The following is a 27,586-nucleotide window of genomic DNA, read 5'->3' as shown; positions in this document are numbered from 1 at the left end:
CAATCCGAAAATATGGATTGAGTTGGGAATGTTATCTAACCCATTTACACCCACAATGATGAAACACTTAGACATTGTTGACAATCAATTTGTATGCCCTCCATTTTTTACGTGGTAGCACATGCCAATTTTGTATTGCTCCAAAATTAAATTATTTTTCTATCGTAAATGACGTAAAAAGTTGTGATTGATCAAAATTTTTTATAATGTCAGTCAAAATTGATTTCTCATACACAACCAAAGAGTGATATTTAATTTCCTACCTCTAGGTATACATTTTTTATTTCTAGCATCTATAAAATCTTAAATCAAATGCGTGTGAGAAATTTGGAATGCAATTTTAATTCTCTTTATTATTGGTAGATAAAAGCAAAAGAAGTAAAGAAGGCTTTGGATAGGGAGAAAAAGTAGTATAAGTACTAGTGGTGCGATTCTTTTAAATCGAGAAATCTTCTCCCTCGGAGACCTCAGTTGCCATCTTCGCTGGGTTTATTCTTTTATTTCATATATATATATAGTATTAGTTTTTAGATTTAATTTTTATATATATTTTAATATTTACTTTGTTCTTCTTCTTGTTGGTTGTCAGAGGCAGAGGACAGTCTCTGTTCCTCTCGTAGTCGATCTCAAACTCCATAGCCATCCCTTTGCTTCGACCAGATGGCACAACATTCTTCCTCTTCCCAATCCGATCTATCTCTTTCTCGCAACTCTTCTCTCAGTCGTCTCAACGCTCAGGCTCCTGAGTTCGTCCCCACTCGTCCCTCCACTCGTTCCGATCTACAACCACTGCCTCCTCCACCCAAGCAATCTCCACGTATTCTCATCCCTTCTCCTCCTCCTCCTCCTCCTCCGGCTATGATGCATGGTTATCCTCCCCCTCCTCCTGGATCTCCCTTCCATGTTCCCATTCAGACCACCCCTGTCCCTGTCCCCACTCATGTCGTTTCCATTCAGAATCATCCCTATCACCCTCATCATCGTCACCACCATCATTCTCATCACGTTCCTGTGCTCTATCACCCTCATAATCCTCAGTATTATGCGGACAATGGCGGTTTTCATGACCCCGACACGCCGGTTGTGCAGCCAGCTCAGAAGCCTCTGGTTGAGTCCGACTACGCTGCTCCATCTAGGAGTAAACTCACCGATGAAGTCTCCCAAAAGCTTTTGAATCAGGTTGCCTTTTTCTTTGGACTACTAGATCTTTTATGTTTATGCTCTTCTTTCTTTGCCAATATTTTGTTATCTGCTATAATTACTCTGCTAATGGAGCTATTGTGTTTTGGGCCTGCGAATTCTGTTGCTTCTATAGGCACACATTGAGTTAGCTGCTAGTCGTGGTTACTTGAAAAAGGCTTCAGAACTTGCTGGGAATTTTGTTCTGGTTTCTCTTTTCCTGTTGTACTAATATTGTCGTTATCTGCGAATTTTATGTTTGCTTGAGACTGTAGATTAGCTACCAACTTGCCTTCTCTGATGTTGGATTTTTGGATAGAAAAAGAGTGGCTGCTATGCGTAATTGATTGCTACCTTTTATGGTCGAGAGAATATGAAACTACAAAGTAACTGTAGCAAGTAAGACCTATCTTTCCAAGAGTTTGTAGTAGATGAAAATGCCGCCAAATTGCTTTCTATTGCTTAGTTGTCCAGTTGTCCAGTTGTCCATTATCGATGAAACTGCTCAACTAAATCATATTATGTTGCAGAGAAGAAAGTCTATTCTTTAAGTTAGACAATTACATACGTGGTCTGATCCATCTCCTAAAGCGAAGCAAACACCTAGTTCACAGTAAAGAAAGCTTCTACCTCAAGTGTAGGGAGGTGATAAATGTTAATTTCTTCCTAGCTTTGGTCACATAGGCTTAAATAGCGGTTTGAGGCCTTTTGTTCTAAGTAAGTTATGGTTTTCTTGTGGATCTTTTCTTTTGAAAGACTAAACACCTGCGATCGGAGCATCCTTTGAAATTATGGTCTTTTTCCTTATTGCCAGAAAGCTTCAGATGCCCTTCTACAGTTAGTTGAAGGCTCTCAATTTAAGGCTTAGGTGAAAATCCTTTGGTTCGATGGGATTTTCACTCTTCTTTGGAGGCTATAGATTGAAAGAAACTCTAGAATTTTTCATGATCAAGAAACTAACAGCAACTTCTTTTGGAGTTTGGTTACTCTTTTTGCTTCTACTTGATCATTTACTTCTAAATTCTCTTTTAGTTATAGCCTAACCCAAATACTAGTTGGGCTTCTTTTTCGTAAGCTGTTGTTATGTGAGTTTTTTATTTTCATTTTAATTTGTCCCAATTTCGGACACTTATTGTGAAACTTGTGTCTGAAATAGAAGGGTCATTCTTGAAATAAGAGTTTGAGTAAAGGATTTTGCAGAAGGCGTTTTGAGGAAATGTTTTTAGAAGTTAAATGTTTTGATGAATCACGTTGGAGCTAGGCAACGCGAAGAAAGGAGGTGGCATTGAGAGATAGGAATTTTCTGGGAAATTTCCTAATTGAACTTAATTAATGGGCCACGTTTAAGAGTTTAAGTTAAGCATGGTTTGAAAGGTTATTAGGCTTACATGTGTAGCACTTTAAGTAGGAGTTGGCGAGGTTATGTGAACTTAAGGATGACTAATCCAATTTGGGATTAGTATAAATAGGGGAGAAAGGTCGATAGAAAGGAGGATTAAGCTGAAATTATTAAGAGTTACTCTGCTGAAAAGAAGAAGTAGTAGGCGAGAAGAAGAGACCTGAAGCTAGGCGTTCTGAAGGAAGAGACCTGTAGTGAGTGATTTTCCAAAATGTTTAAAGATTTAAAGTTTTCTTCTAAATTCATTGTTGATTTTTAATGATGTTCATATGTTAATGTTTATAAAGGAATAATTTCGAAAGAAAGCTTGTATTATGTTTAACGATTGTATTGTATGCTATGTTTGTTTGTAAACCATTAGTCTTATTCCTATCAATGAAGCTAACTATTATGTGCACATAAGGAGTAAAGGTAGTGATGTAGAAAAGGACTGCATGGTAGATTGAAGCTGGCCAATGCGTAAAAGGAGCGTATTGAGTTTAGCGGCCTGAGCAACGGGAAGTGAACCAGAAAATTCTCCAAGGGATGCTGTTGATGAAAAGGACATCACAATAGCTTGTGCGTGGGAACTGTTCAAGTTCTTGGAAGAAAGGAATATGAAAGACTAATGTGTGATTTATGTTTTATGAAATGAGGCGTAGGAAGCCATGCTTATGAAAATGATTTTGTATGATGTATGCCCAAAAAGGTTTTCAAAACTATCACTCACTAAGTTTTGACTTATGCTTTAAGTTTTTTCCCCCACAGGTCACTAGACGTTAAGGCCAAGTTAGGATAAGAAAGGCGAGCTACCAAACGTTGAAGTTGTGCAAGGTGTTAAAAGCTTATTGTTTTAGTTCATGTATTTAAGAAAGCATGTAAAATGTATTTGGATCGCATATTGCTAAGTTAACAAAGAGATTGTCGTTAATATTTCCTATGAGTTATTCAAGGACTTAAGTTGAACGTTCTGGCATTTCATCTGAGACGTCAGGGTCTATTCAGGTTGTGTCACGTGTCGTAATGTGAGGTTAGGACGCATGCGAGGCGGGTCGTGACACTTATGGGACTCACCGGACGAATTGGTTGACACTTTGAGGCATACTCTAGGGATGTGGATGGCATTTCGAGAAGAGAAAATTAAGTAATCTATGTTTGAGGTGTAGATGAAAACCTAGGTTTAGGAAGACTGGTTGAAGAACAAGAGATGGAGTGCCAACTTAGTTGAGATGCTAGTGTGCTTCTATTGATCCTAGCATGTTCTTGTACTATAACACGATGGGAAATATTCGAATATGTTTGGGGCACCATTGAACCTCATAAGTTTATCTAATAAACCCAAGTTTGGTAAACTAATGTGGTAAACATGCCGCCCAATTCTAAACTCTCTCCCAAACAAATCCTTTTCCCTTTTAGTTCCTTGATTGACTAGAGCATCTAGGATCCCACATTGCATAATTACTGATCTGCTTCAATATGCTGATGTTTTGCAAAGCTCAAAGCTTTAGTATATCAATATCTTTTGCTTATTGAAGGGACTGAATAACATACTAACCACCATAACACTTTGAGTATTTGACATTCAGTCCCTGGGTTTTACTTCTGCGATTATTGAAGTAAATTTATGTTGAAAGTTTCTAATTGCCAGTTTTAGTAAGTTGGATTATTCCTTAAAGCTTTTGGTGCTCACTGTTTTTTCAAATAGTTTAACTTTGGCGTTTTCTTTGATGATGAAATGATAAATTTAAATGTTTGTGACTGTCAGTCGAGGATGTTGTTTAACAAATGTACTTTGAAAATTGAAGTTAGTAGAAGGTAATTAAGTTCTCCAAGACTCTTCCAACGTTTTTCATTTAGGAGGCATTTGGAACAAGTACTACATAAGACCATAGTAACCGCATCTTGGTACAGTAAATATTGTTTAAAAGTATCCAATTTGTTAAAATAAACACTATTTTGAAATCCTCATTGGCTACAGGGTTCTCTATTTGCTACATTTTTTACTATTTTATATTCATCATTTTTTTTATTATTTGCTAAAAAAGTGTTTACTATTTCCTTCTCAAACTAGAGTAGTTTACATCTCAAACACATACTATTGTAACTCAAATTAAAATAATCTATATCCCAAACACAAATTATTATAGTCCAACTATAATTACCAATTTCTTGCCTCAAACGGCCCCTTAGAAGTTTAATGGTTGATGTAGTAGGTTTGATGTCTGTACTATGTTTTTAAACATCCAATATTAATTGGATATTTTTGTTTAATTGGAATGCTTTTATCTTTTCTAATAGTTAAACCTTTGTTTTATTCTTGTATTACTCTTTTTATTGGCAAGTATGAGTATTATGCTTTGTATCCTCCTTTGTACTTTTCAATGAAAATTCTTATTTCCGTTTGAAAAAAAAAATACAAAAGATATTGCTTTCTATACTTACTTTTCATATAACCTTATTCACTTCATTGATTTCTTTGCAAAATCATGGTTCTTAGGTGGAGTATTATTTCAGTGATTTAAACTTGGCGACTACTGATCATTTGATGAGGTTCGTCAATAAAGATCCCGATGGATATGGTAAGATCCTCTCATGGCATCTTTGTTTGAATTTCACAAGTTGATGTGTCGAACTTCTGCTTTTACCATTCCACCACAGGAGGATTGTTTGGTGTTAAATTCACAACTTAATGGTAATTTAGAATGACCTCTTAGAATAGTCAACTGGACTGCCTTCGCCATCTCTGATCTCTCTCTTATGAACCCTTCACCTGAGTAAGGTCCATTTTAATTCAGTTCCTATATCGGTTGTTGCATCATTCAAGAAGATTAAGGCTCTCATTAATAGTCACTTTCAGCTAGCCAATATTTTGAGGAACTCTTCTAAGCTTGTGAGTATTTCATCTGTTCGTGCTTTACCATTGTTGTTCTCGAGTTATTCTTAATTGTCTTTCTAGTTTTGTCCACCTCATGTTTTTTGGTTTAATATGCTGTAGTTGGTAAGTGAAGACGGAAAGAAAGTCAAACGTAAGCAACCATTTTCTGAGTCAGATATGGAGGAGCTGCAAGTAGGTTTTTCTTTTTGTGTTTTTGTTAAAATTTAAAATTTAATGTTTCGATAAATTTTGTAAAAATTAGTTTAATTTTAAACCTTGTGGATTGGTTCTGTTTTGCATCACACATTTTTTATGGTTCCATCCCATTATCCAGAATAATATATTATTGATTTTCAATACAATTAAATCTTTGCATATTGTCTCTTGTTTTACTTGCCCCCTGTAGTCTCGTATAGTAATTGCGGAGAACTTACCTGAGGATCATTGCCACCAAAACCTCATGAAGATATTTTCTGCTGTTGGGAGGTACAACTATTGCATGATTTTCTTGCATGTTCTTCAGCAACTTGCTAAAGTTATATTGAATTGCCATGCTGCTTTACTCTTTGCCAGTGTTAAGAATATTCGAACTTGTCAACCTCAAATCTCAGATAGTGGAGCTTCTTCAACATCTAAATCTGCCAAAGCTGATGGAATGCATTACAGTAACAAGGTATACTTATTTGCTGCAGCTTGGGTTATCCGGGATTTCTGCTGCAATCCTTTTTCTCCTTTAACCTCTAGCATTGCAGGGACAATGCATGATTTCCTTAAAGTCTCTGCTGTAAGGATTTTCCACAATTTCCATAATGATTGGTTCCAAATCAAATGGGGAACACCGGTTCAAACCCATAACTCATAATAACTTGTTCCAAATCAGGTGGAAAACAACGTTTGGCAATGAGTTTGAAGGGAAAGGGGAACATTTTTCCCTTATTTGATTTTTTGGGGATGTGTCCCCCCATTTTTGTTTGAGCAATTTGATATGCATTTTTTTTAATATCAGCTCTAGTTGGATGGTTACGGTGGTTAGGTCACACACGATACATAAATGAGAAAAACAAACCTTTGTCTAACTATTGGTAGCATGTGTGTCTGCCCTGCGCTAGCTAACTCTTAGGGTGATATATCCATTGTTACACTTTCTTAAATTCACTTTTATAATAGGTAGCCAACCATTGGATTCATTATGTTTGTTGGAGAATTGGAACTGTGAATAGAAACTTCCTCTCCCCTCCCTTCCTTTCTTTCGTCCCTAACCACACTCAGGCTCCCTTTTTCTCCTCCGGCGTTTCTCATCCTTCTTTTTTGGTAAGTCCCCTAGAGCCTATTCTTCTTGTCCATCCCTGATTAAGTGGCAGCCTGGTTTTGGTGATAATGGAAGTAAAAAGATGCAAATTAGTGAACACCCTTTACTGTATTTGGTTCGACAAAGAATACTTCCATATAAAAGACGTGGAAGATCAGAAGATCTTGACATTATCAGATACTCAATTAGATGATTCTTGAAGGAGATTTCAGAATTGTTGCGTGGCCTTGAGAATGGTTTTCTTCTTTGGAACAAATTTGATGATTTTGGAAGTACAAGGCTCTTAAAATTTATGTCAAAAGTAGGTTGGGTTATGAGTTGTGTAGCTTGGAAGACGAACAAAAAACTATCCTTCATCCATATTTGTTCTAGTGTCTCTCGACAAGGTTTGAAATCCTTTCACAAAATGTTGGAAAGTTTCTTGATGAAGCACGGTTAATAGATTTGATACTGAAAACATCTCCAGACCTACTTGCAGCTTCCTTTTGAGTCACTAGGGGCAAGTTGTGTTGAAAAGGTGATGCTTAATGGATCATCTGTTCAGGAATTGGTAAAACAGAACACTCCTCCTATTCTGACCTCAGACAACTTAGTATTTGGTGATTAGAAATCCGGAAATTTAGAATACTTAGATAATCAATGGATTATTTCAAGATTATTTGTGTTTGATGATTGGAAGGAAATTAGAAAAACCTTGGAGGTTCTTTTTCAATAAAATAATAATCATTAATCTATTGTTTGCAGAGAATGCTTTGATTAAATTGGCTTAAGGTTCTCTAGAAGAGTTTGTTGGAACAGAAGAGTTATGACAAGTGATGAATACTTTTCATTTAAAGTTTGAGAAATGGAACAAAAGTAAACATAGCAAACCATCAGTTATTGAAGGCTATGGAGGATGGATTAAAATAAAAAAACCTTCCTCTTGATTATTATTGGAGCAATTAGACATTCAAAGTTATAGGAGATCATTTTGCAGGTGGAAAATGTCGCTTCTGAAATGCTTCACCTACTAAATGTTTCTAAACCTAAGATTTAAGTAAAAAGAAACCAATGTGGTTTTGTACTAGCTACATTAAAAATAACAGACTTCAACCGAGGGAATTTTTTCTTACACTTCGGTGATTTTGAACAGATCGAGCCGCCTCCATTAACCAAGGGCTGTTTATCATTTGAGGATTTTTCAAATCCATTGGACTTGCAGCGATCAAACCAGGTTTTGAAAGATGGAGTTGATGATTCATTCTTTTCGGAGGGGGTGGAATATCTAAGATCAATCCAAAAAATTCTTTCATGTACAAGAAATCCTTTTGAAGGTTTGGGATAGGGAGCTTGTCAGAATTTAGCCTTGCCGGTGTTGGCTCCGGTGTCGAATATCTCCCTTGAAATGACAATGAATTTAAATTTTTACTTCAGGGAAGAGCCACACTTAGGGAGGAGAGAGAATACAAATTTTAGTTTTGAAAGGAACAAAACAGAGGAAGTTGAAGAGGAAATTTTAATGAAGAGAGAAAATACCGGCTGTGCCTTCTTTTACAACTGAAAAGTCACCTTAACCAGTTAGCAACCCATCTTTTGGTGATCCTCTCTCCTCCAATCCTTTGAGCAAGAAGTTAAACTCTTAAATTAATTTGACTGATATTTTCGTAAAGAAAGACAATGTAGTTCCCGTTTCATTGGATGTTCCTCCTTTCAACCCTTCATCTCCACTTTCCCTTCCCTCTTTTTCTCTTTATTCCTAAACAAATTCATGCTTCAGAGCAAATTTGAAAGAAAGAAATATGCTAGGATCTTCCCACATTACCTCAAGTCCTTTTCGAAGTACTCGAAAGAAAAAATCAAAGAAGATTTTGGCAAAATGTTCCTTAAAAACACAGATTTTTTTGAAGAGCAAGCACCTGATTTGCTTGAGGAAAATCGTGCCCATTCTCTTTTATCAGCTTATTCCAGCAGCTTCAAGCTGATTTTAAAGGCTAATCCAAATTTATTTGAAGTTAGTTGCACCCAAATTCAAGTCCCAACCTGTTCTTCTAAGTCAATTTCTCATCATCCTCACTCTATCCAGTTTAAGTACTATGAGTTCTCTTTGCCCAACTCCAAGGTAAAATTTTTGATGGGCTCTTTGAGCAAAACACCTCTCAATCAATCCAACAAGAAGGGTGAGCCTTTTTTTTACTCCCCTTTCAACGTTAGTAGTGAGAAATTGGAGCATTAGCTTGAAAGTCAAAAACATTTTGGCTTCTAGAAACGAATCTCAATGTCCTGTTTCAATGCGAGGAAGAGCCAAGATCCGCAAATTTTCCTTATTCAACTCGTCCTTGTCCCTAGTCTTGCGAAATACCAAATCATTTAAAATCAATAGTTTCTGATGGTGGAATTTTTTGAATTTGATTCTTTAGCCGTTTAACATATTCCTCCTCGATGTCGGTCCAATTTCAGTCTTTGTTGGATTTCCCTTCATGTGGGTGGCAAGTAAAGCCTTCACGCCCATGTTGAAATGGTGGAAGACTTTTTCAAGCTTCCTCTGAATTCTGGAATAATATGGCAAGGTAGCTTCGCGGCAGTTGGTTGCCTCTTTTTGCAAGTTTTTAGTTTCAAATTGGTTCTTTATGAGAGAAGTTTTTCATTATGCTTTATATTTAGATTTCTACGGTTATGGTTATGTTTACTTTGATCTCTTTTGTTTGGAATTTGTTTCTTAGCTGCTGTTGTAGCTATAGACTGAATTTTTTTCTTGTCTTGCTCATAGTATAATACTCTTGTACTTTGAACTTAAAGCTTTATTAATAATTAATAATGAATTAAAAGGCTTGTCTCTGTTTAAAAAAAATAATAGGTAGCCAACCAGCTTAACATTAGTTTGGGAGCAAAAAGACACCACATGTTTTCTTTTTTTACTTTTTTACAAATTCCATTGAGAAAGAAAATGAGAGATCTCACTAAATAGAATTTATGAAAGAGCATACAAAGAGAAGCCCACAAAAGGACACCTCACTAAGGGAAAAGGTTTCAACTATACAAAATTGAGTCTAAAAGAGTAATTAAAAAGATCTCATCCCACTCACTTGAAAGATTCCACTAAATAGAACACACCCCAATAAGCCATAAGAACTGACCGTTTTCTCGAAAGGGTGGATGGAGGAGGAATTTCTCCATCAAATCACTGATGTCCATTTGCTTAAGCAAATGAAAAGCCAAAAGTCCGAAAGAAAAGATTCCAGATGGAATTAGCAAAATCACATCTTCAAAAAATGTGATCGAAGTTGTTGTATGCTTTTCGATGGACACTACAACAAATTGAGTCATCTAATGAATAACTTTCTTGCAAGTCGGTCTATAGTATTAGCTTTAAAGAGTTTCGGGGGATTCTTACAAGGTGGGGATGAAGGTTTTTTCAAAAACTCACATTGCTAAAGCAGATTTCTCTTTGACAATCGGAGTAATGCGTTGAAGGCCGTGCTGGCAAGATTTTATGGATTGATAGACTGCTTCGAGTTCCTCTAAGCATTGGATTGCATTGGCAAGATAGTTTTGAGGCAGTTAGTTGCATCTTCTTGGCTCTCTCTTTCTCCTTTCATCTTGAAGATCTGGGTGTGCAAGATTTTAAATTCGAGTGGGCTAATTTTGAGAGAGTTTAAGTTTTGCTTTAAATTTAGCTTTCTATTGACGTATTGTCTTTGAGTGGCTTTGATTAGTTCGTTATTTTCTGTTCGAGTTTGTTTTTAGGTTTCCATCATATTTATGTTGCCCGAGTAGTCTTTGTTTAAGTTTTAGTTTGTTTTTTCCTTAGTTCGTTTTGCTCTTAGTATAATATTCTTGTACTTCGAGCTTTAGTCTCGTTATCATTCATAAAGAGGCTTGTTTCTGTTTCAAAAGGAAAAAAAGAGCAAGTGCCGAACCCGTAGATATACAAAAGGCCCCTGAAAAACGTTCACCATTAAAGGTTCAAAGGGGCTAAAACAAACAAGCATTACAAAAGACTGGTTAACAAAGCAAAATAAAAACAATAATATGGTTGACTAGACCGCTACTGAAAACTAGCTATTAGGGAAAATAAAAGCCCTCCAATTTAAACAAAGCTCTTGAATGCTATATACTTCAAAATCTTTGCTGAGGGAGCACCAAGCAAAGGTGTTACGAGCTGCTGAGTCAAAATGGCCTAACCAACCCAACTCCTTATCTTGAAATGTCCTTTGATTTTCTTCTAGCCACAATTCTGCAAGCAAAGCTTTAACCATATTTTTTCATAACAGCCTCGGTTTCTTCTTCAAAAAGTGGCTCGATAACAGCTGCTGGAACATTAAGGATGAAATTATCCCCAAACACCCAGACTGCTTAAAAAATTAAGAACGATTTCCTCCAACAGCTAGCTGAATACCAACAGTCAGAAAATCGATGCTGCAGATCTTCCCCATCTTGTTTACACAGAGGACAGATTGTTGGAGGAAGACAGCTGTTCATAAGTTTCCTTTGCAATACTGAAGAGCAATTTAAAATTCCAAAGATCATTATCCAAATGAGAATATTAACTCTCCTTGGACTTTTAGTCTTCCATAAAGCTTTCTAGATACTACCATTCAAAGGAGAAGAGGGGGATAAATGAGTGGTAAGGGACTTAATTGAAAAGTAGCCAGTTGTATCTGAGGACCAGTCTTCTATCAAAGCCCTCCAAGACTGCCCTATCCAAAATCAATCCCAGCAGGTCTTGTCTTTGAATTCCATAATTTCATCATCTTTAAGCAAGCAATGGAAAATGATAGGCCATGAATAAATTGAATGGTCCCATTGAGCTTCTATTGAGCCATTTGGCATAGGTGCAACCTTGAACAGTTTTGGATATTGAGCCATTTAAACACAATGCACGAGCCATTTCCAAGTTTGAATGCAGACAAAGCTTCCACCTTTCTTCTCCAAGTCCTAGAAATGCTAATCCAAGGACTTCTCAGGCTATTTTTGGATTTTTCAGCCGTATGTCAATCAAAGGATTCTTGCTCATGAATGCTTCTTATAACTTGTCTCCACAAGGAAGCTTCCTCCTTTGTAAAACAGCAGCCCCATCTGGCAAGGAGGCCATATTTATACGTTTGAGCCCACCCACGCCTAAGCCTCCATCCATCTATGAGCAAGTGACTTGCTCACACTTCACGAGATGATTATTTTACTTCTAGCATGTGTTACCCAATGAAAAATTCTCACCGTCTTTCTTGAGAAGAAATCATCTTGTCCGGCATTGCAAATAGAGACATGTAGTAAGTGGGAAGATTGGCTAAAAGGAGTTGCAAAGCGTTGCTCTTCTTCCTCTAGACAAATTAAATCTCCTCCATTTATCGAGTTTCTTGTGAACCTTGTCAATCACCGCTATCAGAACACTTCTTCCCTCAGGTATCCACCTAACATAAGGCCTAAATAAACCCTAAACCCTATAGTATGAGTATAACTGTTGCCAGTGTAATATGTCCGTATATCACTGGGTTTCTTAATATTGAACTCAAACTACTGCTGAATGTCCGTAAGATTTTAAATTCCCTTACAATAATTCTTATTCTTTTTTGATGGAATGTAAAGTCACCAATTAACTCAAAAAGGTTAAACTTCTGGTTTGATTGGTGATCTTACATGGTATCTATTCAGTTCCTCAAATAATATTGATGATTTCCACTTGTGGGCCTTCTACAAATTTATAGTTGACTAGACCCACAATGTGAGGAAGAGTGTTAAAGTATTGATAAAATTAAATTTACCATAACTAGTAGCTTATAACTTAACATTTTCTGTTTCAGTTGCATGCATTTGTAGAATATGAATCAGTGGAGCTGGCGGAGAAGGCTGTGAGTGCTTTATCTTTTCCTTCACACGACAGTTTATTAATTCTTGTAAAGGAAATTCAGATGTAAACGAAATTTCATAATTTTTCAGGTTGCAGAACTAAATGATGAAGGGAATTGGAGAAATGCACTTAGGCTTCGTTTGATGCTTTCTTGCTCGGTACTTAATCTAAGGCTAATATACTTTTTCCATGTACTTTTTTCTTAAAAACATAACAAGACATTTTATCGATAAAATGAAAATACCTAAGTACAACGAAACCTTTTTTTTGAAACAGAAATGAAGAAATGAAAAGAGAGAATCCTCAAAATACAAGGAAACTAGGAAGCACGGACACTGACACACGACACGACACAATGATATGCCCAATTTCTAGAATTGTAGGACACAACACGTTAAAGACACATTCTAATTGTTTTTTATTTTTTAAAAATAATGTGATAATTCTTGTAGATAATTAGTCCTATGTGTTAGAACATAACAATACTTCTTTAAAACATAAATAAAGGGACCCTTAGTTGTGTCGGTTCATTAAAAAGTTCTAAACTAAATACAAATAGAAATCACACTTTCATCCTAAACAAAATGTAAAAACTAAACTAGAAGGCTAAAACAAACTTCCATGACATCTTCATCCCCACAATTCTTATCCTCATTTCCACTAGGACCACTACCATCACCAGTGAAAATTCCTGCCTCTAAATCTGTCTCATCTAATGACATATTGGCGACTTCAAGCATCCCAACATCTTTAAAAGAATCAAAAGAATCTCCAGCAATATCCCATAATTTTGTCTCCCCTGTGAATATTCTGGATTTCTTCTTGACAAAAGATGCAAATTACTAAGAACATATACCAGATTCTGCACGTTGAGCTAGCAACTTGTTTCGCCTAACTGAATTAATAAAAGATTACGTGCTCCAATTCCTTTCACAACATGAAGATGAAGAAGGTTGACCCAATAGCTTAAAAGCCATTGATTGAAGCATTGGTGCATAAACACCATGTATATCCCACCAATCATATGCATCCTTATCACACTTGGCTGTTGTAGAATCAATATCATTAAAATCTTTTCCTATGGTTGAAAATCTGGCAAACTCCAAGTTCACTTTGGCCTAATCTTTTGCGTTAGGAAAATATCTTTTGAGGCATTTCATTCTTGCACGAGTTACTTCGATCAATGTCCATGTGTGGAGGTACTCGATTAGGATCTTCCTGAAGCCATTGTTCACTATAGTACCTAATTACAAGTTAACAAATTTTGATTTATCAATTTTAGAAATTATAAGACAAGTAAAATACGATTATAATAGGAAGATGTAAATATTATGAAGTACCTTGGGTTCAAAGAATGAGCCAAACAATGAAGTGGAGTATTTTTTTTGTTCCAATGATCAATGAGGATATTGTCGAGAACATCATGAAAGGGAGAGTCTTCATTTCCACATTTTCCTTCATGCATATAGATTGCAGTCTTCACTCTTTCAATCGTACTGTCCCATATGTCATAAACCAGATGAAGGATAAGTGCATCCGTATCACAAATCCGAACCATGTCGTATATAGGTTCAGTGAAGTAAAAGAATGTAATCAATTTTATCCCACCAAATATTGTCCAAGATCAGTCCTTTCACATATCTTGCTTTTTCCATGTCATCCTCTCGATACCCCATCCATTTTTCACTAATAAGCATAGCTTGCAACCCACCTTTAATAAGCTTGAATCTTTTAAGCATTATAATGTTGAACGAAAATCATGTTTCCACCATGGAAAGTAAATTCAAAGGTACGAACTCATTAAAAATAGCAAGCCTCATTGAATGATTCATTATGAAATTCTTCACCACCATCACATCAATAGTGATATCGAAATCCAACCACATTCCTCATAAACAAGCGCATTATTTTCCACATTTTTCACTGCACACATTCTTCAAGGCAAGATTAAGAGTATGTACTACACATGATGTCCATACAATTGTGGGTAATTGTGGTTCAATAAGTCCTGCACCTTTGTAGTTAGGAGCATTATTCGTAATTACTTGAATCATATTATGGGGGCAACTTCATCAATCACATCCTTCAGCAAATTTGAAATAATATACTTATCTTTGACCTCACTTGAAAATCAATTGCTTTGGAAAACATTGGTTTGCTATCTGAAATCGCCATAAAATTTATCAGAGGTCTCCTTTGTGAGTCACTCCAACCATCACTCATAATACCTGACGCCCTTTTTTTTTCCATGTATCTTTAATGGGTTGTAAGAATCTTTTGCTATTTGCCTTCTCCGTCTGAATAAGAGTTCTCAACAAATTATACCCAGGAGGCAAACATCCAGGCAATAAATTATTTGCAGAATAAGGGTATGAGGTTACGTTGTATGGATTTCTAGCTAAATGAAAAGGCAATCCTAAAGAATAAAACATTCGTGCAATAAGTGAATGCAATTGGTCTCACGAAGCCATATTAAAGGATCTTTTTATTGCACTTGGAGCTGCTTTTCTTTTCTTTTCCTCAAAGGTAGAATGAGATGAATGTTTGCTCCCATCAAACCCATTGCAAGCTGTAAACGGAGGTGGTAAAGGAATGTTTTTAGAAGACTTTCTAGCCAATTGATCTTTCTCCTCATCTTCTCATTTTTGCATCTCGGCCAAAGCTAGGAACTTTATTACATGCTCCAATTCTATACCCCCTTAAACCTAGCAAATGTGCTTTGACTCTTGTGTAAGAACTTTTCTTTATGCAATGACAAAAGTTACATTGCCAAGAAATGTTTCCACTTCCCTCGTTCCATCTTTGATTCTTGGTCACATATTGCCAGAGTGGTTTCGACTCATCTTCAACAATAGAGGATGTCAATGTACTCTCTATGGAAAGGAAATGTGGATTATCGACTACAATTGGTAGATGTAGATGAGGAGGAAGATGCCATCTAGTATAAGAATAGAATAAATTCATTAAACAAATGTGACCAACCTCACACCATATACTAGATGGCATCTTCCTCCTCGTCTACATCTACCAACAATAGTCACACTTCGAGGCTTTCTCTAAGTAAGCTCGAGCAATGTTTGTAGTTTGCTTCCAGTCTTTCATGAAGTAGTGATTGTGAATTTTTTCCTACATAAGGATGATCAACAATATTGGGCAATAAGGATGGTCTTCCGCTTACAGTTTCAAAGGAACTCTTCCCAGTTGACGAACTAATTTGAGTCTTGAAATAGAATTGAGCCACATTTAGCAATTGGACCCAATTCTTGTCTTGCATCAACAAAATGACATAGATAATCTTCAAGCATACAATTGAATCGCTCGGTTTGGCCATCGGTATGAGGGTGGTAGCTTAAGGATATATTCAAGCTCGTCCCCGAAGGTAAATAACTCGGTCTAGAAGGTACTAATGAACCTACCATCCCTGTCGCTCATGATGCTCTTCGGGACTCCCCACACCTTCACAACATGCTTAAAGAACAATTGTGCTGTCAAATCAGCATAACATTGTTTGGTATGTGTAATGAAATCCATGAAGACATTCTCCCATGGTCTCGTTAGAACATGCAAGGGTTTTGAGAAGCCCAACAACTTTTTCTTTCTCGACCTTATGTTGGTGACAGATGAGGCACATCCTCGTATACTGCATGACATCGTGTCACACCCCCTCCTAGACCACCTTGACGACGTGAAGTCAATCGATATCGTTCCCTTCTCAACGACACCAGTTGATCCTTAACCTTTAACTTCTATATGAAAAACATACTGAAGCAAATAACACAACTTATATATAAATGAAAACTTTAGTGCAGACCATCTGTTAACAAACTCTGGAAAGTGTAAGCTAAAAGAGCCTAGTACTGACTAGGTTTTTTTAGAACATTTCAAAAAACATCTAGTCAGTAATCTTATCAAATGTCTTCAATAAATTACTTGGCAAAAATTTAGAAAACAGTTCCTCAAATCCTGGATTTTCCTCGTCTAAAACCCAAGAATCCATTCCCAGGAGATTGCAGAGCTAACTCAATACCAAATTCTAACCTTAGAGATAACTTGAATTAGACTAAAACATGTGTAAAATCATAAACTTTGAAAACAATGTCTCAATATGTTAAAAAACCTTTTGCATAAAGCAAATCTCAAACCGTAAACCATAAACCATAAACCATGCCTTGCTAAACTTTTACAAACTCACTTCCTCTTGTTAGCAGAAATATACCTCAACAATTCACGCTTTATCAAATACTTCAACCACTTCCTCTTGTTAGCAGAAATATACCTCAACAATTCATGCTTTATCAAATACTTCAAATAAGTCACATACTTTAGAAATAATTCGTAAATCATATAACTTAAAGCATGTTAAAACGTAAGGCTAGCAAATGCATGTGTAAATCTCTATTTGAAATTCATTTTGATACTCACAGATACAAACTCGATCCTTGACCTATAGATTTGTCCAATTTCTTCTTGATTTGAAATAATGGTAATTAAGTCCAATTTAAGCCCTTTGATCAAGGAAATATCAAAACTTTACTTAGAAATGACAAAAATATCCAAAACAGCTAAAAAATGCATTTTGGCATAGGCTGGCATGCAGGCATGGGCGACAGGAAGGTTGGCACACACGCAGGGCTCTGTAAAGCTTGGCCGCATGCTAACCTTACACACAGGGCATGTTGCGCGCTTTGTTGGCCATACATTGGGCCTTGTCGCATGCTAACTTCTTTTGCTCAACTTATCTATCCAAGCTTCTAAAAGGCTTAAGGGTTCTTAGGTCTAGGGTTTACACATCGTCTCGCATATTAGGCTAGATGTAGCCTTTCTTCGGTAGCACATAGGTCCTTTGCCATCCAAGATGGCCGGCCCACAAGGTATCATGATACTCATGCAAAAACTTTTACCTCAGATCACCTGCTCTCAAAACATACAGCCGGTTCTTGTCAATAACAAGTCTTTTTCGACCCAAAACTATCTTGTTTTACTAGCTTTGGCTAGAGCAATAACAACTTGAGCATCAATGCATCAACTTTACTTGTATGAATGGGGGCTAGGCTAGCATACACAGAGCTGCATGCTGGCCATTACGACTAAGAGTGTTGATAGCTTGATTGCTGGTTCCTTTCTTGTGCTCGAACTTGAAGTTGAATTTAGCAAAAAAGTTCTATCACCTCACCTGCTTAGAGGCCAACTTTGGCTGTCGGGAAAGGTGACAAATAACGTTGTTGTTAGATTTCACAACGAAGGGCGATCTCAATAAATATTGCCTCTAGGCCATTAGACAATGGACCATTGCAAGCATTTCTTTCTCGGAGACAGTATATCTCTTTTTAGCACTATTGAGCTTTCAACTCTTGTAAGTTATGAGTAAGGGTGAGCATTGACATTTGAATGATCGAAATCGAACGAACCGACACTGACGGTCGGTTTAAGGAAGAGGTTTTCGAAAAATTGAATCAAACTGATTGAATTTATATCCTCGCCAGCCAAACCCGACCAAAATTTTAAAATATTAAAAATATATATTATATACATATATATATATTATTATATTTGATCTCAGGCATACATTGCCCCGAGATGAAAGAATTTTGCCTTCATTTCATTCGATTTTGGGCATACATTGTCCTAAGATACCCTAAGATGAAAAAATTCTTCCTTTAGTTATTGGATCCTGGGCCTTAATTGCATCAAGATGGTCTGTGGTGAAAGAATTCTGCCTTTATTTCATTCATTCTTGGGCATACATTGCCTCGAGATGAAAGACTTCTGCCTTTAGTTATTTGGTCTCGAGCCTTAATTGCATCGAGATAGCTCGAGATAAAAGAATTCTGCCTCTATTTTATTTGATCTCGAGCATACATTGCCCTGAGATTTTTTCGGGATGAAAGACTTCTGCCTTTATTTATTGGATCTCGGGTCTTAATTGTACCAAGATGACTTGAGATTAATAACTTCTCTGTCTTCCAATCCGATTGAACAAGCACTAGGATTAGCCCAAGAACTCAATCTCTAAGGCTTTTTGTCCTTCATTTTGGTCGAGAAACATCAAGAATAGCCCTGCGATTTCACTTCTCTTCATCTCGGCTGGGCAAAATCGAACCGACCAAAACCAACCAACGGTTTGGCCGATCGGTTCTAATTGTTGCAGCCGGTGGTCGGTTTCTCTCCTTCTAAACCAACCGAATCGATTTTCAATGGCAGTTTTTTTGTACAAAACGGCCCCCATCTGACTAATGATCACCCCTAGTTATGGGGTGACCTTGGGTAAGGACGCCTTCGAGAGCAAAATTTGGTGCGTCGATTTCAACTACGAACGACTTAGACACGTTAACCAATTCGAGGATAGTAGTTTGCCAACACATGGGCCCCATACGACACTTTTCTTCTACAACTCTGTCAATGATACCATCCTTCTTGAAAATCCTTTAAGGAACCGTGATAGTAATTTGCCAATCCTAAGGAGCGTAACTCTGTCATAGAAGTGGGGGTGTCTCTACTTCTGGATAGCTCGTAACTTATCCTTATCCATTTAAATTTTTCCACAATTGATAACGTGACCGACAAAAATTGATCCATTGTTGGGCAAAACGCACTTCTCTCTTTACATATAACTGATTCTGTTGGAGATTGTAAAAAAAAATCTAAGATGAACCTGATGTTCTTCCAAATTGGAACTGAAAATCACAATGTCATCAAGATAGACCACCACAAACTGATCTAGATACTCGTGGAATACCTAGTTCATCAGGGTGCAGAAGGTTACAGGGGCGTTTGCCAAGCCGAAGGGCATTACGAGGAACTTGAAAGCCCCATACCTTGTTATGCAAGTAGTCTTCGGTTTGTCCCCCTGTGCTATTCAAACTTGCTAATAGTCTGTTCGGAGGTTGAGCTTCGTAAAATACCATGCTCCATTTAATTGGTCAAACAAATCGGTTATAATCGAGAGGGGGCACTTGTTTTGAAGTGTAACCTTGTTCAAAGCTCTATAGTCTATACATGGTTGGAGTGTCTTGTCTTCCTTCTTCTAAAACAACACATGGGCCCCATACAACACTTTTGCTAGTCTTTTGAATTCGACAGTTAACAACTCATTCAATTGTTTCCTGGTTCAACTAACTCAGCCATTCGATAGACATTCTTTGCTGATGTTTGGCTCCTGGGACAAGCTTAATCTCGTGATCAATCCCCATCGAGAAGGCAATGTCTTCGACAGTTCAGGCGACATTATATCAACATATTTGTTCCAAACCTTTTGGTGTCGATACACTATTCTTTTGAGACCCTTGGTTGCTACTATAGTCTAACAATCTCTCTGCGGCGGCAATGGCAAAGGCAAGATCTTGAACTTTCTGTTCATATAATTTAGTCCTAGCCCACGACTTGAGCCTTTCTGCAGAATGCTTTATCTTTTTCTGACATGTCTCGAATGTCCAACATAACGACCGAGAACTGTTTAATGTAATCTCTGATGGTTCTCACGTGTCTAAGTTCCCGCAGTTTCCTTGCAATAAATCAACATTCTTGAGGAAGAACTGAGCCCTTAGTTCTTTCTTAAGATCTTTCCATGTTTTTTTTTGATAAGAGACAAGTATATTCATATAGCAAAACAGAACAACCTAAGGGCGAGGGATGAGAGGGCCCTCCCCGGAAGAAGCTAAGGAACTAAGACATAATGGCCTTCCAATTGTTGAAAATCATAGAAAGGCTATAATTACAAAAGTGTTTGGTGTAATTCGTACTCCACCAAGAGGCTGTGTGTTGAACCACAGTCCAAAAAGAATCAAAAGAATTAAATCTATCTTCAAAAATTCTGCTATTCCTTTCTTTCCAAATGCTCCACAAAAGGGAACGCGTCGCGCATTTCCATAAGATGTTTCCTTTAGGGCTGTAACCTCTAAAGTTAAGACCTTCAATCATCCATCTATCAATCTTGCTAGGAAGGCAAAGCTCCAAATCGAAAATACCAAACAGAGTGTACCAAGCTTTTCTTGTGAAGGGACAATGTAGAAATAAATGATCCAACGTTTCCTCATCTTTAGCGCATAGGCAACACATCGAGGGGCTAAGCAAAGTGTTCTGAATTTTTTTTTGTAGTTTCTCATGGGTGTTGAGGCTTCTGTAAGCAAGCGACCATAAGAAAAACTTCACCTTCTTCGGGATTTTATTCTTCCAAATCTGACGAATCAAGGGAACGGCAATGTTGGGAGATCTCTTAGTTAAGTTAAGAAAAGTAGATTTTGTAGTGAAGTTGCCATTTATGTTAGGAATCCATTTAAGACTATCATTCCTTTCAGTGGGGGCCCACAAGAGTGAAGAATTTCTAAAGCTGAGGCTGCATTGGCAATCTCGTTGTCGAGCATATTTCTTCTAAGGCCCAAATTCCAAGAATGAGTAGCAGTACACCAGCAATCAGCCACATAAGCTTCCTTATTCAGCGCCAAAGAGAATAAGTTAGGGAATTTTTCTGCAAGTGTTTCCGCGACACACCATTTATCCTTCCAAAATTTGATCTTTGTTCCTTCTCCCAAAACAAAAGCAGAAAAATTGAAGAATATCTCCTTATGCTTTAAAATACCAGCCCATAATCTATGAGATTTTCCCCTGTTTGGATTTTTGGTAGACCACCCATTCTCATCTAAACCATAGATGGCCACAATTAATCGCCTCCATAAAGAGGTTTCTTCCTTGCTAAACCTCCATAACCATTTAGTGAGAAGAGCAATATTCTTTTGCCTAAAAGAGCCAATCCCAAGACCACCGTAACAAGTTGGGGTGGAAGTGCATTCCCAGTTGACGAGATGAGCAATTGGATTCGTAGATCCACCTGTCCAAACAAACTTCCTGATCATCTGTTCCAATCTATTAATAATGCCAACTGGAGCTTGAGCAAGGGAGAAGAGATAACAAGGGAGGCTGTTGAGAACTGATTGCACCAGAGTTAGTCTACCCCCTTTGGAGAGGGATACATTCCTCCACCTATCAAGTTTGTGTCTGAATCTCTCTTCAAGATTGTTCCACATCTCTTTTCTATTATGACCCCTTCCAATAGAGAAGCCCAAATATTTAAAGGGAAGATTATCAACCAAGCATCCCGTAGATTCACTAAAAGGAGCTAAGTCATCATTGCTAAGGTTAATGCCAATCAGGGAGGTTTTAGCTTTGTTAAGGGAAAGACCGGCTCCCATAAGGAAGATATTAACCACCTTCCACCAATTCTCTAGATTTCCATCCTCCCAGGAAGAGAAAAGAAGCGTGTCGTCTGCGTACTGAAGATGGGTTAAATCTTCTGTCAGGTTCTCAAAATGAAAGCCTCTTAAACTCCTTTTCTCATTACAGTAGTGGATAAGGCAACTAAGAGCATCTCCCACAATCGTAAAAAGAAAAGGAGCAAGAGGATCACCTTGACGAATGCCCCTTTTAGCAATAATTTTTCCTCTAGGCCTCCCATTGACAATTATGGAGAAATTAGTTGTCGACAAGCATCCCCAAATCCATTTCCTCCATCTCTTACCAAAGCCTTTAAGTTTCATGATCATATCAAGAAAAGACCAATCCACCTTATCATAAGCTTTCTCCAGGTCGAGCTTCAAAAGCACGCCTTTTCTGCCTCTTAAAGACCATTCGTCAACAGCCTCGGAAGCAGTTAAGATAGCATCAAGGATTTGCCTTCCCTCCACAAAAGCCATTTGAGAGTCATTAATTATCGATGGAAGAACTTTTTTAAGCCTTGAAGCAAGCACCTTGGAGATAATTTTATACAAGGAGGTAATCAAGCTAATTGGTCTGAAGAGATCTTTCCATGTTGATCAAGTACATTGACCATTTTGGATTCACTTTCAACCTCCACTAGAGCTTTGCATCATAAGACAGATGCATGGAGGTTACTGTCACCTTAGTTTCCTTAGAGATGGTTCCACCGGCCCTAAAGTATTGTTCCATGTCAAAGATGAAATTTTTAAGCTCTTTAGCATCGCAGTTTCTATTGAAGACTTTGGGTTTTGCCGGCCTTAAGGTATTGCTCAAAATAATACATGCTTGATTTGGGTTTTGGTTCCCCACTGCTTGCATCCTTAAATTCACTTGTACTCTCATCTCGGCCATCTTGGCCTTGATCATCTCTATTGTGGCTCTAAAGTCGCATGACAGATGGTTGAACAACTTCAGCATGGTCTTCTGGTGGCTGCCAGCAAGTGGGTGTCGCCGTTAGTGATCGGTCGGAGTAGTATGATCGGCGGCAACAGCCCTTGAGGCGGCGGCGGCTGTAAGAGTTTCAGGGTTTTTTAGGTTTTCAAGAACCTACTCTGATATCATGCCAAATAATGTAATTTTTTGGCAAAAATGATACAACCTATACAATAAAATATAATACAAAATAATCAACGGTAGACATAAAAATTAACTTTTAATCTAGTGACACTTGTGCGTGAGTACAACCTTCATCAATGAGATAAAAATTAACTTCTACTGCGGAATACATGAATTGAGGCACCTTTTTAACAATAGTACTTAAGGAAAGCTGGAATAATTTTTTGTCGTTCATTTACATATTTCAGCCTCTTTAAATTCCAACAGGATAAAGTGAATTGACTCTTACCATTTCAAAAAGTACGTACAAATACTTCTTCCATGTGGTTGATTTGCTTATGGCTACATAGCTTAATATACTACTGCATTTCCTGTGTCTCGATTCCATTGGTTTATTTACTCTCATATTAAAAGCCAAGACCAAATAAACACATTGGCTATGATAAGGTGCTTTCTTTACATTTTTAACCATTTTTTTTTATTTATGTATGCAAAAATGTGTAATAGTTCCAAATTATATTTTTGAAGCATCGTTCTTTATTTATTTATTTTCTTTATTTTGGTTGTGTGTATTGTAATTAAAATTTATCGTTGTTCACAGTCAAAATCTGCTCCAGTTCGTGGGAAGAAGGGACATAATGGGGAGATGAACTACAAAGATGTGGATACCTCTGAACAACCGGCTATTGAGAAGCATGTAGATGATCTTTCTGATCAAGTCGATGTTCATCCACCTGAACAAGTATAATTGAACTCCCTCTAAGCTTCTTTAAGTTCCCAGATGCTTTAAAATTAATGCACGTTCTCTTTATATTTTTCTTAAATTATTTTTTGATGGAACGAGTGAAGAGGACCAACTATTACTATTCAATTGAGGATATTAGGAATGAGAAAAGATAAAATTTGTATGCCAACAAGATGGAAAGGGAAGAAAAGGAAGCGAAACTGTTCAGAGGGCATTGGGATTTAAAATTTGTCGTATCCATATTTTTCTTGGAAGACAATGAGTCATAAGCAGAAAATCTTCATTTCCTCATCCTTATGTTGATTCGAACTTCAAAGAAGGATTGGTTTAGTTATTGCATCCTTTGGTTATGTCATTCTCTCAAATGAAAGAATTCTTTTCTGCAATACTTGAGTTATTGCAATGCTCCAATATGCTGATGACACAATTCTCATATGCAACATGGAGTCAACGTAGAGGAAGTCTTGTTTCAAACAGCAAGTCGGTTAGGGTGCAAGGTAGAAAAGTTACCTTTATTGTATTTAGGAATGAGAAAAGTTAACCACGGCAAAAGGAGTTTTGGCAACTAGTTATTTATTGACCAAGTTCACAAGAAATTAGATAGATGGAAAAAATTTAACATTTCTAGAGGGGGTAGGCATACCTTGTGCAAATCAGTATTGGCTAGTCTCCGCACCTACTATTTATCTTTATTTACTATCCCGGATAAAGTGGCTGCCTCTCTGGAGAAAATTCTGGCGAATTTCTTTTGGGAAGGTTATGGTGGCAGTAAAATCAATCATCTTGTGAATTGGTGTAAGTTTACAGGCTTAGATGGCAGAAAAGTACATCACACCGCTCTGCTTGCTAAGTGGTGCTGGAGATTCTCAAAGGAAGAGACAACTTTATGGAGGCAAATAGTAAGAAGTATCCATGGCAAAAGAGGTATTCAATTAGTTTACACTGGGAAAGTCTGGAATAGCCTAAGGAGCCCATGGGTAAGCATCTCAAGAGTGTGAAGGTCAATGAAATCACTGACTTTATTTAAGCTTGGTAATGGTTGTAGAATCGGGTTTTGGACAGACTCTTTGGTTGTTGTCATCCCTCTTAAGGATCAATTTTCCAAGCTTTATGAAATTGCTCTGCTGCTCAACAGTTCGGCTGCAGCACATTGGGACAATGAAACTTTTTCATGGTCTTTATCTTTTAGAAGATGTTTAAAAGAAGAAATTGCAGAATTTCGATCTCTATTATACCTCCTCTCGTCTGAAAAGGTGATAGATTCAGATGATTATGGATATTGGTCCATTGACCACCGAGGCCATTACACAGTTTAGTCCCTCGCGGTTCACTTTTATATAGCTTTCCCAATGGATAAAGGCATCTTTAAAGCCCTTTGGAAATCAAGCATCCCCCAGAGAATCAATATTCTGATTTTGATAATGGCTTTTGGGCTCCTTAATTGTTCCGAAATCTTACAAAAAAAAATCGCCTAAAAAGTGTCTTCTTCCTTTGGTTGTCCTCTCTGTATGAAGGCTAGCGGGGATCTGCTTCATCTTTTTATGACCTGTCCTTTTTCATCCTACTGGTTGGATAGTATGGTCTCTATCTTTAAAATTGATTGGGTTTTTGATGGGTTTTTTCGTTTTTACGTTTCCATCATATTTATTAGTCTTTAATTTGTTTATGTTTTAGCTTGTTTTTTGTCCTAGTTCTTTAAATTCCTGTAATTTGAGCTTTAGTCTCATTATCATTTAGTCTTGTTATGATTTACAAAGAGGCTTGTTTCTATTAAAAAGAAATATTATTAATACGAGGCTGATTTCCTTTTTTAAAACTAGAAATAATAATTGTTAAATATTTTCCTTTATTGTGTTTATTATTTTCCATAATTGTAAGAGGTCTTTCTCCTAGATCTAAAATTCTGAATAAAGAATAAAAAAATTTATTTTGTTCCCTCAAATTTAAGTTGGTATCAAAGAAAACCTACCCATTATTTTGCTGAAACCCTAGCCGCCGTCTTCAAACGATGCAACCTACTTCCAATTAAACATTTGTGTTGGCACATTCGAACCTTAGCCACCCATCACCCAACATGCTTGCCTTCCTTACCTTCCTTGCCATCATCAATGTCAGATCCCGCCCTGCAAACGACCTTGCTTGCCATGCGAGGCACGACGTGACTTGAGCATCCTTGACGTGTTTAGACGTCAAAGCCACTCAGTCTTGAGGTTCTTAAGCTTTGCTTAATCAATTGACTTCTTTTCCTTAACTTAAACTACAGTCATACCTTAGACGATATAACAACTTAACGTAGGAGAAGTAAGTTAAACTTGAAATTTTATTGAGTAAAATATGAGTTCTACGACCAATTACAACACTTAACCAAAATATAAAACACTACACTTGAACAATTAACTAAAACGCCTAACAGCTCTTCTTTGTAGCTCGTTTAGGGTTCACATTTTTCATATTCTGGTTGGTCCGCCTTTGGTAGCTAAATCTCCACTTTTATGGTCATTTAGTGTATGTTTGGAGTGACTTTTTAAGTATTTGAAGAAGTGTTTATAAGTGCAAAAACAAGTGTTCATAAACACTTAGAAAGTCAATTAAAATGCACTATTAATTTCTTGATAAAGGAATCTGGGAATATTTCATGATAAACCTCTTCTTTGGATGGATCGCTGGTGTTCTGCTCTTCTTCCATTTTCATCTTGGTGTTTTATATACATTTTGTAGATTTTTCTATTCAATATCGTTGTTTGAATTGAACCATCTATTTTTCATTCTTAATTTCCTATCGGTTGTCTATTGTTTTTGTTGCTATGTTTTTGGTGTGTCTGTATTTTGGGAATTCTTTTTCATTTTTTCAATGAAAAGAATCTTTCCCTTGAAAAGAAAAAGAAAACTTATAAAATCAAAGCCCACGAAAGGAAGCCCCATAAAAGAAAGGGGGATACAAAATAGTTTCAGGGAATGCGAAGACATTAAATTTTCCAATGTCTATATTGAGCAGATTCTTATAGGGAGGCAGATAGTTGTTGGAAAAAAGAAAAAGAAACCTTACTAGAACAGGAACGGTTGTGCGAATTGTAAAACATTTACGTCCTTAACTTATAAAAGTAGTTACGAATGGAAAACAAATACTAGTTATATGAACTATCTTACTATCCATAATTGTTGTAATTTTCCAAACTTTGAAAAAAAAGGATTGCGAATCTTTTGATTCCCCACCCCACCTACCAAATAAAAGGTATTTCTTTCTATTGACTACTATGTTTATTGCAGCGAGAGGAGCACGGAAATGAGAAGGATGGTGGTGGGCAGAGAAGAGTTCGAAATAGGGTACGCGGTAAAGGGCGTGGTCGATCACAATATCATCATAATCACAATAATAACCATAGCCATGGGAACCATTTGGGAACTCCACCTCCAAGTAGTTCAACCACCATCGAGCAGGCAGGTACAATGAAACAGCAACCTCCAGGGCCGCGAATGCCAGATGGGACAAGAGGCTTTTCGATGGGGCGGGGGAAGCCGGTGACTGTGAATATGACATGAAGGGAATGGAAAATACATGGAGAGGAGTGTGTGTGTGTGTCTGTATGGGTAGAAGAAAGAGTATGGTGCGGATGGAAGCTGTCTAATTGATAGGGCGAAAAGCAAAGCAAAACAATGGTGTGTTGATAGCAGGGTTTTTAGTAGGGCTGTCAAAAACCATTGAATTATTGCTTTGGTTGAAGATGTAAGAGTTTTAGTTTTTAATGTATTTCGAAAAAGAAAAAGGAAAAGGTGTCGTCCCCATCCCCCGCTTTCTCATCTCCACCTTCCTTTAGGGATTCATTAATTAATGTGAAGAAGCAACGATTATTATTTTCAAGCAATATGTAAAAAACCAATGGGGATGTTGGCAACACTTCGCTAATACGCAGTTGGTGACTCAATTTGCCTTGTATAATGCACATCTGCTCATTGTCTTTCTAATTCTCTAT

The 27,586-nt window shown here is 37.1% G+C and overlaps 1 protein-coding gene across 2 annotated transcripts; it reads left to right on the top strand.

Moving 5' to 3' along the window:
* The first annotated feature begins 457 nt into the window (after positions 1–457).
* LOC101207485 (la-related protein 6B) lies at positions 458–27,578 on the top strand. 2 transcript variants are annotated; one of them, XM_031888387.1, is made up of 11 exons: positions 458–1,179; positions 1,316–1,387; positions 5,055–5,136; positions 5,353–5,447; positions 5,553–5,624; positions 5,839–5,918; positions 6,006–6,105; positions 12,519–12,566; positions 12,655–12,723; positions 23,472–23,612; positions 26,883–27,578. In XM_031888387.1, the coding sequence occupies exons 1-11, from the start codon at positions 661–663 to the stop codon at positions 27,153–27,155; spliced, it is 1,551 nt and encodes a 516-aa protein (XP_031744247.1). In that variant the 5' UTR covers positions 458–660; the 3' UTR covers positions 27,156–27,578. The 2 variants fall into 2 exon arrangements, with proteins under 2 accessions (XP_031744247.1, XP_031744248.1); XM_031888388.1 differs by lacking the exon at positions 1,316–1,387 and having other exon boundaries at positions 460–1,179.
* The last annotated feature ends 8 nt before the right edge of the window (positions 27,579–27,586 follow it).

Source organism: Cucumis sativus, chromosome 7 (genome assembly GCF_000004075.3).
Source record: "Cucumis sativus cultivar 9930 chromosome 7, Cucumber_9930_V3, whole genome shotgun sequence".
Lineage (NCBI taxonomy): Eukaryota > Viridiplantae > Streptophyta > Magnoliopsida > Cucurbitales > Cucurbitaceae > Cucumis > Cucumis sativus.
The sequence above is the reverse complement of the archived record's forward strand: the minus strand, read 5'-3'. Positions and strand labels throughout refer to the sequence as shown.